This window comes from Emys orbicularis, chromosome 23 (assembly GCF_028017835.1).
Source record: "Emys orbicularis isolate rEmyOrb1 chromosome 23, rEmyOrb1.hap1, whole genome shotgun sequence".
In the NCBI taxonomy this organism is placed as follows: domain Eukaryota; kingdom Metazoa; phylum Chordata; order Testudines; family Emydidae; genus Emys; species Emys orbicularis.
In genome coordinates this window covers 9,556,182-9,573,386 of record NC_088705.1, presented here as the reverse complement: position 1 = coordinate 9,573,386, position 17,205 = coordinate 9,556,182, and the positions used below count along the sequence as shown (strand labels likewise).

Genomic DNA, 17,205 nt, shown 5'->3' with positions numbered 1-17,205 from the left:
GCAATCACTCCTCCACAGTAGGCCCTATGAAGATACTGATCAAGGCATGCATTTTACAAGTGTTATATATGCTGGTAGTTTCTGGTTATTTACGGTCCATTAGATGTGGGAGGGAGAAGGTAAGCGTTGCATGTGAGAAGCAGTGAAAAGCTAGTTTTTCTTGCCACCCTGTTTGCACATTAAAGCAGTCCAGCACTGGTACTCAAAAAGGTAGAACTTTTATTAGTACAGATATTTTTTACAGCAAAGGGTTTCAGACTATGTACATATATGCAGAATACTAGATCTAAGTATATACTCCAAGGATCTCTAGAAAAAGAGGAGATGAATGTATAGCTGAATCCTCATGGTTCGTGCAACAAAAAATTCTTTTAGGGGGGGAAAAAAAATTATATATCTATATCACAACTCCCCCAATGAATCAGAGAGCAGGGTGCTTGCCTACAGCTAGCTTTGCTTAATCTGGGGGCTGTTTATACCATCGACATACAGCAGATATACAAAACTTAGTGTGCAACTCCTCTATTTGCAAGAGATTCGTGCCACCGATGAGACCAAACAAGATGCAAGATTGCTTTTGCAGGAGAAAGGAGCACCAAGGTTTTATAGTAGACATGATGAGTCAGCTTTACAGCTCCCCCTTATCATATCGCAGTACCCTTTATAAAATGCACCGTCTGTAAGTTAAGAGTCATTCAGCTGTTTCCTAATACAATTATTTTCTCTCCCCTGAGAGATTTATTTATTTATTTTTACTTTGTACAATGTTAGGAGACTTATAAAAAGCCAAATTCATTCCCCACATAGTGTTTCAGAACCGAGTTACAAATCTATAAAACAGTTTAGTATATTCCTCACAAGGCCACACACACTGCAAACTGTGTCCGTGCACTCATTAAATTTAATCTTTTAATTAACATAATCCTTATATCACCATTATTTATTTTCAAATCTTGAAGTACAGGAGATTAAGGAGTGGCATTTTTCTCTCAGCTTCTCAGGAAGTGTAAGTCTTGGAAGGATAATCATCAAAATAGCATACAGGGGATTTTTTTTCTTGGAAGAATATCCAGGTAAATATTGGTTTCACTTAATCCAATTCTGCCTCAGTCTACTAAGTGGCTCCTCTAGAGAGAGATTGGTATGGAGACCAGATAGAGGTGTACACAGTAAGAGGCAGCCAGTGTTTAAGCATTAACCTATTATGCAACTGGTTCAATCCAACCTGCAATTTTCAATGTACAATCAAAAGCCAAGTGTTACCAGAGAACCTTTTTGCGACTGAAGTCTTCAGATTTAGAGTCATAATGAAAAAAATATTACAAGTGTGAGAGGTCGGTTGTGAGATACAGTCCTGCAATATTGCGGTGATTTTTGGATCAGTAGCTTCTGGGTGAGAAGAGAGGTTACAGATGAACACCCAGCTTGTTTTGACATTTTGGGCCATACTTTCAGTTCAGGCTTTTAAAGTGAAAAGCTCCGACTCTTCTGAGTAAGTGTGCCAACTCCAATCTGAAAGCTAGCAAAGTGTCAGACAACCCATTACTGATGGCTGACAACTATGGGGCTTTATCACAGACATTCACAAGGAAAATAAAACCTGTTACCTCTGATTTTAATACTGCTATCAGCTGTTGTAGTTCTTTCCCTCCCAGTTGATCAAGAAGGTGAAATGCAAGAAGACAACTGCAGAACTAGAGTTGTTTTAAAAGCAAGGGATGAGTAACAGTTGTGCTTACAATTGCAATTATATGTTCAGGAATCTAGAAAAATATGTACACGCTAAAGAGTCTTTGGTGCTGGATAGTCATTTTTGGAAGACAGCAAGCTCTGCTGAATACTCTTTCATCAGTACATTGCCATCTAAGACTGTACACGTTACATTGCTGGATCCTATACAAAATTAACTTCCATAATATATGTAAACGGTAACGGTTACTGAATAAATATATTCAAGAGCATCTCGCTGTTTAGATAAAAAGCAAGGTTAAAAAAATGTATTAAATGTCTAAAGCTTTGGTCTAAGCAGTTGTTGGTGTGATAACAGCATCTGTAAGAATGGTGAAACCTACCCTTCAAGAAAGCCCTCCAGAACTTCACCCAGAAGGGTTCGCATTCAGTCCTTTTACTTTAAGTGGTTACTCTATTGCAAACTGTTCGGTGGAGGAGGAGCTCTTCAGAACCCAAACAGGTCGTCTTTCTCTGCCGCATTTGAATCAATTTTGTCCCAGTCTACAGGAGAGAGGGTTTCCGCACTCTGGATATCTTGAGCAGTCAGGCCAGTGTCCAGGACGTGAGGGTTGGTTCTAGACTGAGCAAGTCTGAGAAGAAAGATCAGCAGATCACCTTTATCCACAAGGAAGGTGTTTATAGCCTCTATACTTCCCACATCTATGCTGCTGTATGCAGCTTCATACTTCAACATCCTTCCTACAGCTTGTAAAGAAATGCTCCTAAAGAGAGAAAGAGCTGATCTTTGCAGCTCTCTGAAGTTTGATGCCTGCTTCTCTGCTGGCTTATCAGAGTTTCACCTTAAAGACAGTCTACATTTGCGATGAGGGCTTCCTTTACATTATAGGCCTGGCAAAATGCTGTCTTTTTCCTCCTAAGCTAGCACTGATTGGTGCATTGTTAGGAGGGACCTTATCTCAATTAAAACAACGCTCTGACCAAAGCAGCCTCACCAAAAGAAAATGTCTAAATTTTCACCATTCCAGGAATACCTGAGCAAGCAGCCAGGACATAATTTACTGCCATCCACAATCATTCCAACAGCTCACAGCAGCACTCCTGGTTCTCAGAAGCCTGTTCTAAAATTTTACTCTTCAGGGAAAAAAAAAACAAAAACTACCACAGTATTTTGAGGCTGTGCTCAGATCTGAAATGGTAATGGTGGCCTGCCGGTAGGGTCATTTTTAACAGGATCTTTCATCCCAGGGCACTGTAGATGTTTATGAAAGTTAAAGCCCCACCTTTTTGTAGTTATATTACTAAATTCCATACGTACAAGCCTAATACTTCAGTGCCAACTCTCCCATGCACAAAAGATATTTGGAGTTCATATAATAGATCTTAGACTACCAACTCAAATTTGACCCCAAATATTACACACACACACACACACCTCTACCCCGATATAACGCGACCCGATATAACATAAATTCGGATAGAACGCAGTAAAGCAGTGCTCCCGGGGGGGGGGGGGGGGGGGAAGGCTGTGCACTCCGGCGGATCAAAGCAAGTTTGATATAACGCGGTTTCACCTATAATGCGGTAAGATTTTTTGGCTCCCGAGGACAGCGTTATATCGGGGTAGAGGTATGCATGCATGCATTATATATATATATATATATATATATTTAAAAACCACAACAAAAGCCAAACCCAAACCGTAATGATACTTTTAAAAGAAAGACCAACGGAAAGAATTTTTCACAATTTGCTAAATTCCATTGGGAACAGATTAATAAATGTGCTCCTGCCGCATTTGCAGCCTAACCATTGTGACACGGATAGTGAAACTGACAATTCAATGTCCAAACTGGGGGTGGGGGAGGGAGGGAGGGGAGATAGTGATTAGTAAAATTTGATTATTAAAGTTCAGTTTTAAGTAGTCCAACATGTTCTTTAGTAACATAGGTGAGGAAACTGGTTTGAAGTAGGATTTAAGTTGACAGCATCCCTTTAATGATTTCGGAATGATTTGCAACTTCTCTTTCCACAATGAACACCGAAGGTAAGGAAAGCGAGCCTTCCACCTTAAGCCTAGTATACTCACTTTTTTTGCGCTATAAGCGGAACTAACCTTAACCACTGTAAGTATGGTTTAAACAGGTAGATATTAGGGATTTGCATGGTCACCAAGTTGCTTTTGTTACAGCAATACAAGGCTTCGAACATAGATAACCCCTTGGTTAGGTGATGAACTAGATCAGTTAGAGCGTCTTACCCCTTGATTACAAGTTTGCAGTTCATCTGGGGAATGGCAGTGTAAATACTATTTTAGTGTTACACTAACATGGGGGAGGGGCAGGAAAGTGCAAGAAGATCAGACCAAGGTCTCTCCTGCTAGCATGGGGACTAGACACTGCCAGCTGAATGCATATCCCTTCCAGTAAGAGGAGACACTATCACCACGCTATGTTTGGGGAATTAGATTCCCCCCATCACACACACCCCTATCTCCATCCTTAAAAGGAGAGTCAAATATTTTGACTATCAGCCAGCCTCCAAGTCTATCTTTCAATTAAGAGCTGAAGCACTGGCTGGGTTGCTCCCCAGGTCAGATCATAGGAGCGGATTAGATTAGAAGCATTATTAGAACTAGTCGTAGTCAAGTCTCTTGGGTTGGTCCCTAGTGCCATAAACTTATTAAGAGTTATTAGAATTACCTTGAAAATGCCTCCTCGAGCCCATCATCCATTTCCTTTATTAAGAGAGAAAGAGAGGTAGTTGGTAAGCTAGCGTGCAAGTGTATTTAAAGAGCTGGCTCAACTTTCCTTTGGCGTAGGTACAGCATCATCAAGCGCCTAGACCAGGGGTGGGCAAGCTACGGTCCGTGGGCCACATCCGGCCCGCGGGACCACCCTGCCCGGCCCCCAAGCTCCTGGCCCGGAGGCTCGCCCCCGGCCCCTCCCCCGCAGCATCAGCTCGCTCGCCGTGCCGCCGGCGCAATGCTCTGGGTGGTGGGGCTGTGAGCTCCTGGGGCAGTGCAGCTGCAGAGCCCGGCCTGACCCGGTCTCTGTGCTGCGTGGTGGCAGCGGCAGTGTGGTGGCAGCGGCAGCGTGGCCCGGCTCCAGCCGGGCGGGGAGGGATAGCTCAGTGGTTTGAGCATTGGCCTGCTAAACCCAGGGTTGTGAGTTCAATCCTTGAGGGGGCCACTTGGGGATCTGGGGCAAAATCAGTACTTGGTCCTGCTAGTGAAGGCAGGGGGCTGGACTCGATGACCTTTCAAGGTCCCTTCCAGTTCTAGGAGATGGGATATCTCCATTTAAAAATAAATAAATAAATAAATAAATAAAAAAAAAGCACCGCCAGCCACCGGTGCTCCAGGCAGCACACGCGGTAAGGGGGCAGGGAGCGGGGGGGGGGGGGTTGGATAGAGGGCAGGGGAGTTCGGGGTGGTTGTCAGGGGGCGGGGGTGTGGATGGTGGTTGGGGGAAGTCAGGAAGGAGGGGGGGTTGGATGTGGCAGCCGCAGGCAGTCAGGGGCAGGGGTTCTGGGGACAGCGAGAAGGGGTGGTTGGATGGGGCAGGGGTCCCGGGGGGGGCCCCCCCCATCAGGAATGAGAGGAGGGGTTGGATGGGGCAGTGGGGGTCCGGGGGCAGTTAGGGGACAGGGAGTGTGTGTGTGGGTGTATGGGGCAGGGGTCCCAGAGGGGCCCATCAGGGAACAGGGGGGGTTGGATGAGGCAGGAGTCCCGAGGGGAGGAGGGGAGGGCAGATAGGAGGTGGGGGCCAGGCCATGACCCTCTCTCCTAACCGGCCCTCCATACAATTTACAAAACCCGATGCGGCCCTCAGGCCAAAAAGTTTGCCCGCCCCTGGCCTAGAGCAACACTGGCTATCAGGGACTGAGACACAGCGCTGCAGGTTTTTTGCAAAGAGCAAGGACCTACCAGCTTGAGGGATGCTGTTCCATCACCACCACCCACATCCATTTCCAGCGTCTCTCCTCCCCCTCCCCACCAGCAGCAATCCCCTCCCTGGACCAGTGAGGCCTGATCCAAAGCCCAGTGGAATCACCCTCCCTGTTCCAAGCCTTCCAAAATTAAGCATCCACACAACTGGCACCCCCCACCCAAGTTAACTTCAGGTAGCAGAAAGCTGTGCAGTGCCAGGTACTGCTATTGCCTCATCCCCTTCCCAAGACCTCCTGATGATTTTCTGCAGTGGATTTTGTTGGAAAAGGAATGCCTTTTTATTTGTGTACTGCCGCTTTAAAATTTCTCCACTGCTGCTAGGTAAAAATTCACTGCTGCAGGGAGGGACAGCCCAAGGCTCCGCACAGCTTAAGCCCTCAAAACAAGCCTAATCCTTGCACTGTCTCCTCTGTGCAGGGGTGAGTTTCACCCTGAGAGCGGCCACTTTGTTCCAAGTTCAGATGCCGAGATTCCAGCATGTGCTTCTCACAAGAGCCTACTTTTGTTCCCTCAATGCAAGGTTGTTCTGGCTGAAAGCATCGGTTCGCTCTTTGCACGCAGACGCTTTCCCCAGCGCTGGAAACAAAAAACGGATCGCTCCTTAGATTTTAGGACTGGCTGATTGCACTCACCATTTCAAGCTCACGAGGTGCAAAGTGCAGCAGATACAGCAGACCCAGCTCAGCAGGATGCTTTCGGCAAAGGACCTACTAAGCACATATTTCATCTGGAACTTTGTGACGAGAAAATTATATTTAAAGAGCTTCGGGGCAGTGTTTCTTGAAGAACTGCTGGTGTGCTTCCTTTTCAAATCTCTCCTCTTTGGAGGCTGCCCATGAACAGTATTTGAATATTACTGAATGGAGGCTGGGACAGGGTGGGCGGGGGGGTTGTTTTAATTGAAAGATTAGGGTTGAAATGACCTTTCAATGGACAACTTGATTCAATCTATTAAGCTTTGGGGCTCTGATGACCTTGATGCTATTGAGAGTTATGCAAAAGGAGGAGGTTGGCTAAGATCTCTCCAGGACCTACTGTGATATTAAAGCTGTTGAGATGAACAGGTGATCTTCAGGCCTAATTAAGAGTATCACAACACTTGGGTTCAGACAGGCAGTCTCTGGAAGCTAAGCCCCTTGGCTAAAGAGGCCCCATCACTGCTCCACAATTCAGCAGATCTCAACTACTGCAGTGGGAGACAGAGGTAGTTTGAGATAGTGGGTCTCAGACTAGTCAGGACTTGACAAGTCAAACAATAGACTGCATGGCTAGAATACTGGCGTAACCCACATCAGCATGCATAGCAGCTACAGACTGGTGCCTCTATCTGAAAACTAGACATCCACGTATGTGATAAAGCACATAAAGAAGTGCCCAAGCATCTGAAATGTGGGTTTGTGAAAAAGTTTACAAGCTCTTCTGAAAGTCCCAGGTCTTGGCAGTCAACAGGAGCCGAAGGAGGAATTCGGCACCCAAATCAAACTCCAGGCTCCCACTGGAAGCAAACTTGATTGGACACCTTTGAAAATCCCAGCATGAATGGCCGAGTAGTCTGGAAGTTCTACTCCCGATTGCTAAGGCTTTGGTTAAGAGGTAGGCCCAGAATGAAGACAACCCCCCAGCCCCAATGGAGGATGTCGTGACCAACAGAAAATGAAGCTTCACCTACCCCCAGCATCACATTCCTCCCTCTTTTCAGCAGGAACAGCTAGCGCCCCCAGTACGCTTACCCAGACTATGTTGTTATTCTCAGATGAGCAGTCTGGACCCAACTCATCTACGTGTGCGGCATTCGTGCTGACAGGCAGGGGAGATTTGGCAGCATCTTCGAAGTCCAACAGGTTCCCTGTGGCAACTGCTGTGTGAACAGAGCAAAAAAGGTTACCTGGAAAAAAACAGGTCACAGAGGGGTTCTTCCCCTCCAGCTTCTACAACGAAGAGTTTTGCCGTTCTCCTTCCCTGCCCTCCCCACCCCAAAAAGAGGAATATGTATACCTTCCTACTAGGCTAGGCTGCCACCACTTATTTGCTTTACGTTAACAGGCAAAGAGTCCTTCTGGCCCCGATGTGGGAGGTTGGAGGATAGTGCTAGGCACTGTACAAACATCTGGGCAGGGACTGTAAAAATCTTAAGGTCCAAGTAGACAGGAGAGTGGGAAGGGAAAGAGGCCCAGACGAGTTAAGTGATTTCCCCAGGGTCACACAGCAGGGAACAGAACCCAGCCATTGATTTCCCAGTACAGAGCCTTGCCCAATGGACCACACTGCCACCACAGTCTTGATCTATGCTACGCTAGGAGTACAGAATGATTACTGGGCTAAGCATTGCATTATCAAAGCCCCTCTGCAAAAAAAAAAAAAAAAAGCCAGGAGCCTCATTTTTACCGCAGGACACCCTGGATTAGGTGGTAAAGCAGACTGGAAGACCTGCAGCGGCTTTGCTTAAGCATCCGTTTGAAAATGGAGTTATTGCATTAAATATGAAGTGGGAATAGCAGACTGCACTTTGTCCCCTAGGTTCTTTTGATATTAATGTTATTGCAGCCCATTCCCGCATTCAGTTTAATACCACACACATCATTCAAGTGTACATTTGCATCATAGGACTATTGGGGGAGGTTTTGGTAACCAGGCAAAGGGTAGGTGCGTGTTTGTTTTTTTCCCGTCTTAAACTGTCACATTAACTGAATGTTTGCTGCTCAAGTTAGTCAGTTTGCTAGCTGGCAAGGGTCTCATTTTATGTTTCAGAGTTAACACCTCATTGAGATGCATGGGGCAGTTCACACCTCTCCAAGCTAGAGATTCAGGCTGCTTGCAGTCTCAGGGCTGGCCTACACCTGAGTTAGGTCATCTTAATTACATTGCTCAGGGCTGTGAAAACTTTCATGCCCTCTGCAATGCAATTAAGCCAACCACAACTGTTTTGCCTTTTCCTTTGCCAGCTTCCATTCCTCATAGCGTTCTAGCCTTCTTACTTTCTGCCATCACTTAAAAACTTTTCCTCCTGCACACAGTTGACCATCACCATGTCTACTTGCCAAGAAGTTTCCCTCCTTTCATTTGGCCACCCTCCTCTTCTCCCCCCAGCCTCGCTGATGTGATCATGGTCCGTTTGGTTGTAGTCTTGTCTGCAAGCCTCCACCACTTCATTGTTTTGTCCCACAACTCATCTTTTGCCCATCCCCCCACCCCACTACCCTTTCCACCCCGAAGTCCATTACAAGCAACATAATCCGCTCTCCCGGAATCACTTCATAGTCTCCTCCGTTTGTTAAATCTCTTCTTGGCAGGAAGTAGCAACTCTATGTAATGAAGCGCGCCTCCCTTTTTACAAAGTATGTATTGGCAACAATCAGGCCATGGACTCTGGCTAATGAAGATGATCTCACCAGATGCATGTCTGGTTCCAAAGCATCGTACTTGACAACAACTGTTTTAGCCCCTGGGGTCTCCCCCATGTCCACTGAGAGTTGCATTAATTAGCTGGACCTACGGATAAGCAAGAAACCACTAGCTAGCTGGAATTCCTCCTCCTCCGTCGTCATAACATTAAACATAAAACATTAAAGTTTTAGTCTCTACTCACTGCTATCGTCAGCCGCTCACTCTTCCTTTGGATGTCCACTATCCTAGCTTGTAATGTTCTGCTAGGATTATTCTCTCTCTATTCTTTTTTACTACTGATCCATGCTACTGAGCCACAAATCAACTTGTAGCACTCCTCAACCTCCATAGATTTTGACCCTTTCCATTCTGTTTCTTGTACACAGGCAATATGCAGACCTCTTTCTCTTCAGCGTCTCAGCTACTTCTTCCTTTCCTGTTCATTGCTCCCGCCTTCAGGGAAGCCGGATGTAGTTCTTGGGCTCACTTTGGCGGCACATGCCCAGAATGCAGTAGCATTTACTATTTTCCACAGCCATCAGGTGAAGCAATTGTGTGTCACTTCCGGGGGGGGGGGGGGGGGGAGGGGAGAAGAGATGGAGGGGGGACACCCTAGCATTGTATTCATATTCTCCCTGAAGATAGATGCAGAGAGAGTATGCGATTGTAAAAGCTGCACCAAACTGGTGCAGGCCTGACATTTCTTGGTTTGACACCTTGTTTTAGGTGGACTGTCTGCCAGTCAGTGAGCAGCCCTGCCTGCCTGTATCCCCCTGCTTCAACAGAGGACATTTAGAGAAGAGGCTGCAGCAGAAGCCATGACTGAGAATGGTTCTCTTCATAGGTGGTTGGCCAATAACAAATCTGCACCACTGACACAAAAGTTGTGGAGACTAGTGCCAAGCAAACATTTCTGCCAGGTGACTCGGTCGAATCCAGATGAAAAAACCCAGTCGCTGCTCAGAGGTCTTTAGATCCCTGAAAGCTAACAGGGTGTTCTTTTGTTCATCACTTACATGCTTTAAGGCAGGCAGGATCTTCTGAGTTTGGGCCACTTGCACCTTCTCCCTCAGAGATGGACTTTTCCCTCTTTTCTTTCTCTGTAAGAAGAAAGACTCCCTCACTGTCTGTAGGCACTGGATTTCCTGAAGTGCATTTCACTAACGGAAACATGGTATGTAGTGATCATAAGAGCTGGTCGGGAGCTTTCCCACCAGGGCATTTTCTGTCCAAGTATTTGTTTGGCGAAAATTGAAGTTTTGCCACAAAAAGTTTGATTTTCCAGGGGGAGGGGATTTACTGAGGGCTCCTGGACTGACTGTCTAGAAGACACACCTGCAAGCAGAAAAAATGAAATTGACAAAAGCCTTCCAGGCAGGGAGTCTTGAGATCCTGGTTCTCCCCAAATGCAGTTTTTCTGGAAATTCCTGCCCTGTGAGAAGTTTTGCATTTGACTTTTTGGTCACAAATTAGGGCACGATTTTTCTTCCATTTCCAGCCGACTTTTGTGACCACCTGCATCAAGGGCTTCATGGACTCGAGGCAAATGTTTTCTGAGTCACGTCCTCAGGAGACCCTTATGTTCCACTCACTCTCCAGAAGACCCAGCACCACCCAAAACACTTGGGGCCAGTTCCTCCCTCTTCTCCAGGCCCTACGTGCCTCTCTGGTGGCATATAAGGGCGGTATAGGAGATGAAAGTGGAAGGGATGCATGAGTGAGGGTATTTCCCCAGTGCAGGAGATGCGTAGGGCTGACACAAGTGGCCCTGAAGTAGTGTAGGGCTTAGAGCTATAGATTTTTTTTTTGGGGGGGGGGGGGGAAGAAGAGTAATACTCCAACTTACATGCCAAGGGATGTACCAGCCCCTACAGCAGCCTAGAATCCTGGTGGCACAGACCCACAGTCCTCCCAGGTGCCCTTTCTCAGCGGCACAGCACAGATTCTGCCCCCGTAGGTTTGGTTTTCAGATGTGAGCACCCCAGCTTTATTACATTGGGCGCGATGGTGCTCAGCACCTATTGGGTGGGATGGCGAAGAACAGCCCCAGCCCCTTAATATCAAATTCTCTTTTGCACCCTGGCATGGGGGGGGGGGGGGGGGGGAAGAGGGACACAGGTGTCAGGCTGACTTGGAAAGAATATCTAGTTACTTTACAGCTTGTTAGGCACTCTGTATTTCATTGCCCACCTATGGTGAAAGCAACAGGCAGAGACAAATTTACAACTAGCAGGACTCCGTAGGATGTGTCAGCCGCTGATTGCAGACTCTAGACCCTGCCGTCAGAGGCACAAGAAACCTGCAGTTATGTTAGCAGCGCAGCCAGAACGCTCCTCAACGCCCCCCCACTTTTTTTCAGCGCATACTTTAAAAGATCACTTGAAAGGATAATAAACCCAAATTATTTCCTTGGCTATATGGCAAGACACGGAGAGAGACACACTCACCTTCCTTGGATGCTTGCCAGAACTCAAACGCTACTTTGAACGCTTGAGCTACAGTTAGGGTAACTGCCTGGGCCTGAAAGACACAGTTATACAGTACATTAGTAGGCAGTTTCTCCCCTAGATTTAAATCATTTGGCGGTTTTGCTGATAGATGTGAACCTGGAGCTTATGAGTCCTACACCCCTTTAGAAAGAGGTAATCAAACATTGATAGCAGCAAGGAGTCTCTGCTCGCCATAGGACGCTGCTGAACAGAGCTGGCTGAAGGCGTGTTACACCTAAGAAAACAATTATTTTCAGAGAGAAGGGAAGGTGTCACGCTGACAGCTCCGGAGGCTAAAGACCCCTCTAGCCTCAATGCACACAAAGCGCCTTGCATACTGGCCCCTCCCCTGTGCCTCAATCCCGACCAGGTGGGATGACTACTATTAATCCTCCAAGATACAGTGACGGGAGCATGCAAGTAGTATCTGAGCGCCTCGCCTCACCACACCCCTGCGAGGCAGGGAAGTGCTATTATCCCCATTGTACAGATGGGGGAAACTGAGGTACCGGGGGGGAGGGATAGCTCAGTGATTTGAGCATTGGCCTGCTAAACCCAGGGTTGTGAGTTCAATCCTTGAGGGGGCCATTTAGGGATCTGGGGCAAAAATCTGTCAGAGATGGTACTTGGTCCTGCTGTGAAGCCAGGGGACTGGACTTGATGACCTTTCAAGGTCTCTTCCAGTTCTAGGAGATATTATTATTATATGGAGATATACCTAAGAGCAGCTAAGTGACTTGCACAAGATCATGCAGGAAGCCTGTGGCAGAGCAAGGAATCAAACTTGGTTCTTTCAAATCCTGGACGAGTGCCTAAGCATGGGACACCCCTCCTCAAATTTCAGGGGCCATCTGACTGCCAAGAAAGGTGCCAGCGATGGCAGGTGTTGGTGGCTGGACTGCGTGCCATCCACTCGTTTCGGTTAAGATGCTGAATGGCCCGTAATGACTTTCACTACAGATGTAGGGCTGGACTGGCAGTGGCAGGTTAGTGAGCTATAGCCCATCACCAATTCCTTCCCCTCCTCCCCGTTCAAGTTGGAACAATCTCAAGTAACAAGATGCTGTAAGAAAAAGCACTAGATAGTTGGGGAATGAAAGCTGGTGTCCCCACAATCAGTTTCAGCTCTTAATGACAGAGTAAGAGCTGACTGTTAATTAGCACAGAGAGATACAGGGAAGCTTTCAAAGGCACAGTTTAGGCACCCAGCTCTCAGTGAAGTCAATGGGAGCCTTTCCTATCTGCAGGGGACTGTTACACCCACTTGCACCAGCAGCAAGTTTGGCCCTCTAGGCCACACATTTTTTGTACCACTGTAATTAAGCGGGTTTCTTTCTCCACTTCCACACAGTGTAGTAATTGTCCTCGTGTGGACTCACTTCTATAGTAAAAGAGTCTCGGGGTACATCTACACTACCCGCCGGATTGGCGGGTAGTCTTCGATGTAGCGGGGATCGATTTAGCACGTCTCGTCTAGACGCGCTAAATCGATCCCCGAATCGACGCCCGTACTCCACCTCAGCAGGAAGAGTAAGCGGAGTCGACGGGGGAGCCGCGGCGGTCGACTCGCCACCGTGAGGACGGCCAGGTAAGTCGAACTAAGATACTTCGACTTCTACACGAATAGCGTAGCTGAAGTTGCGTATCTTAGTTCAACCCCCCGCTAGCGTAGCCCAGGCCTCAATGTAGCTTATTTCTCCTGAGTTTACAGAAACAGCCACACACTGCCTGTAACTGCATCCACACCCATTCAACTGTACGTTTCTAGACGGACAGAGCCGTATAAAACCCCCCACTCAGACCAGCCCTTTGAGCTATAGCAAGGCTTACTAGCGTGGCGAGGGAGCGAGGTGGGATGCCGGGGTCATTAAAGATTGAGTTCATTGAAGATTTTACATGCAGTAGCACATCACGAGGCTGAAGCAGGCACTTTTTAGATGGCTGCTGGTTTATAAGTTTGCGTTTAGAGTCGCATGCAAAATAAATCCGGCTTCCAAGACACGGCACTTCCCCCTCCTCCAGGGTTTGGGGAAAGCGGAGAAAAAAAGTTTAATTGAGAAATAAGTTCCAAGAGCCATGGGCTTTTGAAAAGGGAAAAATCAAAACACACAAAACCCATCTCTGCCAATTAAACCTCACAAAGTAGAGGATCTCATTTGAATGTCTGAGCTATTTACATCTTTGATGGAAGCGTGAATGCTTTATGGCAAAAACTTAAATATGGTAATTAAGTATGAAACTCCCCACAGCTGTTTACAATTTAAGCTGTCACATCTGAATCAAGTTTAATAGACCCAGCTACCGTTGAGAATTGCCCATGAACTAAAAATATGGACTAATTATATGCCAGAGCCGGGTAGCTATACATACCGAACCCTGTGTTAGAGTCTTAGATGCCAGGCTCTGGTATCGCAGTATCAGTTTACCTTTTATCAGCATGGCGTTCACGCATTTTATGTGTGGACAAAGATTCTACTTTCCACCACAAAAGGCCTGGGAGAACTTTTTTTTATTTTGAGGAAGATGTATTGAGCTGATGTACCAAAGAGATAATTCTTTTAGCACTGGAGAGATTTAAATTTTAATTTGCAGAGAGTCTCTTATCTTGGCAGCGCAAAGACGGGGCTGTGCTTTGCAGCCAGGAGAAAACTGGTTGCTTCCATTACGTTCCCCGCTCCCCCACAGAGGTGGAGGAAAGGGACGGAATATTAACACTGCCATTCATGCCTGGAGAGGCAGGGGGTGTTTGGAGCGGGGGTCTGGCCCACGTTGCTGGGGGCAAAGTTTCTCTCTTCTCTGCCCCAGCCTGACTGAAAGGCGCTTGCTGCAGGGGCAATGCCATAGGAGCTGGGATGAGGAAACCTACCCCGACTCCCCCATGATGTGAGAACAGTTGTTGCTGCAGCCTCTGTTCTGATTACGCTCCCGATTTGGGGGAAAAGGATGGGAATGGCAGAAATAAGGGCATGAAGCAGGCAGGGTGTCATTTAGAGCTACAGCTCCCTGCCTAGATCACATCCCGGCTCCCCCCGTGAAGCTGAGTTCCAGTGTGCAGGGGATGAGCACTTCCAGCCCCTGCATGGGTTCCTCCACAGAAAGGGGCTTCTGCTGCTCTGTGTCTGGGGTATGCATAGGTCTGGTCCCCCCATCCTACTAGAGCAGGCAGAGGAGGACACCCCCCGTTTCCTAGCACACACACTTTAAGCCCAGCCCCCCTCGACTCACCCACATCTCCATCGCAAGGTCTCTCTGGCGCATCAGTCCCTCCCTCCCCATTGTGTGAGTGGAGGAGATCTAATCGCTCTCTACACCCACTCACAGCTTATGCCCAGTGACCCATTTCTCTCCCTTGCCAACTCTTAAGTGCTGGGCCTTAGCCCACACTGTCCCAGCTCAGAAGAGCTCCCACCTTATGCGATACATTGAGCCGGAGGGGGAAGGGGGGGCAGAGAAACCAAACAAAAAAAACCCAATCACTCTGCTCAGAACAAAAGCGGCCGGTTATTCCCCAGCTCTGACGATTCTCCTTAGTAAGTGTTACCATCTCGTGTTTCACGCTGTGCGTCACTTACAGCGTGATGGTGCTAAATTTGCCATCAAGTATATTAACAAACGTATCACGGGCTTCGATAGTGAGAGAGAGAGATATCTTAAAAAGTGAGCCACAAAGCAGGGGGGAAAGTTGAGGTGAAGCAGAAGCAGGGAACGAACACACACAAATGCTTTGTGCTGCCTGGCCACTCTCCTTTTTAAAATTCTTTCCCACCCATGGAAGAATCCAGTATTCTGGCTGCAATGGTAGCCTCACCAAACACGCCTACAGTCTTACTGCAGCCATGGGGAACTAGGGACAATTCAGAAATGATGCTGCCTGGCATTTCATTAAGCGAGGAAGTGCCAGGAGAATTTCGGCAGGCAGGAGGGGTTGGCGACAGTGTAGCAAATGCTACTCTTCTCCTCCCTTTAAGATAAAGGCCCCCTTCCCACCCGGCCTGATTATTAGAAGCTTCAATTCTGCTTATCTTTAAGCATGCGACTAAGTCCCATTGACTTCAGTCAGGCTAAACATGTGCTGAACTCTAAGCACATTGAAGTATTTATGGGATCAGGGCCTTCAAGTAAATTTCCAGGCTCAACTGTCATTCTTTACTCTGCATTTTGCCTCTAATAGGGGACTCTCACTTCTGAGAAAGGGGGATGGGGCCTCACCTCATGGGGCCTGCAGCCTAGTGGTCAGACTAGCTGAGATCCTGGCGCTCCCATAAGAAACAGAAGAAGTTGTGGGTTCCCAGCACCTCAGAGTCAAACCCAGCAAGGAATTTAAAAGTTCCTCCCAACATCAGCACAAAAGCGACATAACAGATTAGATCTGCCCCTCCCCTCAGCACGTATGCAGGTTGATTTAGCCTCACTACATCCTACAACATGCTCGGGCTGTACCGTGCTTCCAGAGACACAGTGCGGCCGACAGCCCCGAGCCATGTCTGCGAGCACAGGGACGCCAATACCTGCAGGCAGAGCAGTTTGCCGGATCAGGCCCTTAGATCAGTAAGCAAGGTCCCTGCCCCGAGGAGCTTACGAAGCACTGAACCCTGCCCACCGCTCTGGTAACAGCCGTACGGACCCGCGCCCTCCTTTCTACTGACCAGTTTCCGTTTGGGGCAGAGGAAAGCGTGACACTCCAGGTTCTCGTTGTGCTGGCTCTGAGCAATGTAGGCAAACACTTTATCGTGGCTCTTGTCTGCGGTGCAATAAGAGATCCTGAAAGTCAGAGCGAGGGACAGTTAGACACTTGGCTTATAGCAGGGTGGGCAGGGCACCAGCTCGCGCACTGAACTCAGACCTAGCAGGCTGAAGGTCAGATTCAGCATGGCAGACACAGAGGGAACATGAATACCACCACGTTCTAAGAGCCCCCAGTTGGAGATTGGGGGAAACTCTTGGCCTGAATGAAGACAAGCCCCATTTTAGGCTTCAGAACCACAACTGTGGAGGCAGCAAAGCGGGACGGAAGGGGAGCAGAGCCACACACCGAATGATGCCTTTGGTGGGGTTACAGCCTCTGAACAGGAGCCTTTACCTTTGGTCAAGGGAAGGAAACTCTTTGCCTGGGTTTTGTGATGTGCTAGTTTTTGAGCTGGGCAAGAGACACTTTGCGGCGAGGACAATCTCATGGATATTCTCTTCCAGCAAGGAGAGAGCCCGAGTTGTTCCAGCATCACAAATTACTCCGGAAGCTCCCCTGTGTGTGCTTCAGTCAGAGAGAGAAGCAGATGTCGGGGACCAGGAAAGTCTGTCCGAAAGGATGAGCCTCAAACTCCAGGAGATCTGCTCTAGCAGCTGCAGGCATCCTTGAACTCAGTGGGCCATGGGGAATTCACTCAGCCTGCGGTTTGAGGGACATTCCCTCTGAGGGGCTGCTTTCCCCTGAGCCAGGCAGGCAGCGCTTTGCATTTCTGAACAAGGGTTTGGCCAGCAAGCAGGGTGCCCTTTGACCAGGCATTGGCCAGGTTAGCAGACTAGAAATGCGCCTGTGTAGAGTGTGGGGGCAGGATCCTCAGAATTCTGAGAGTTTCCTTCCCACCACTACCCTGCCCGCCCCCCGTCCCTCTGTGCGGATATTCACACAGGGATCGGCTACTCCCGTTTTACGTCAGTGAGTGTCACTGCGACACGTGGCAGCTGAGTCAC

General features: G+C 48.0%; 1 protein-coding gene across 1 annotated transcript in view; it reads right to left on the bottom strand.

The window, feature by feature from the left end:
* Positions 1–209: 209 nt before the first annotated feature.
* LDLRAP1 (low density lipoprotein receptor adaptor protein 1) overlaps positions 210–17,205 on the bottom strand; it is a 40,981-nt gene continuing 23,985 nt past the window's right edge. The window contains exons 4-9 of the mRNA XM_065421702.1: positions 16,161–16,275; positions 11,473–11,545; positions 10,042–10,125; positions 7,372–7,499; positions 4,392–4,426; positions 210–2,321 (exon numbers count right to left, since the gene is read on the bottom strand). Of these exons, the coding sequence (XP_065277774.1) occupies positions 2,177–2,321; positions 4,392–4,426; positions 7,372–7,499; positions 10,042–10,125; positions 11,473–11,545; positions 16,161–16,275 (580 nt within the window). The 3' untranslated portion in view covers positions 210–2,176. The remainder of the gene's footprint in view (positions 2,322–4,391; positions 4,427–7,371; positions 7,500–10,041; positions 10,126–11,472; positions 11,546–16,160; positions 16,276–17,205) is intronic.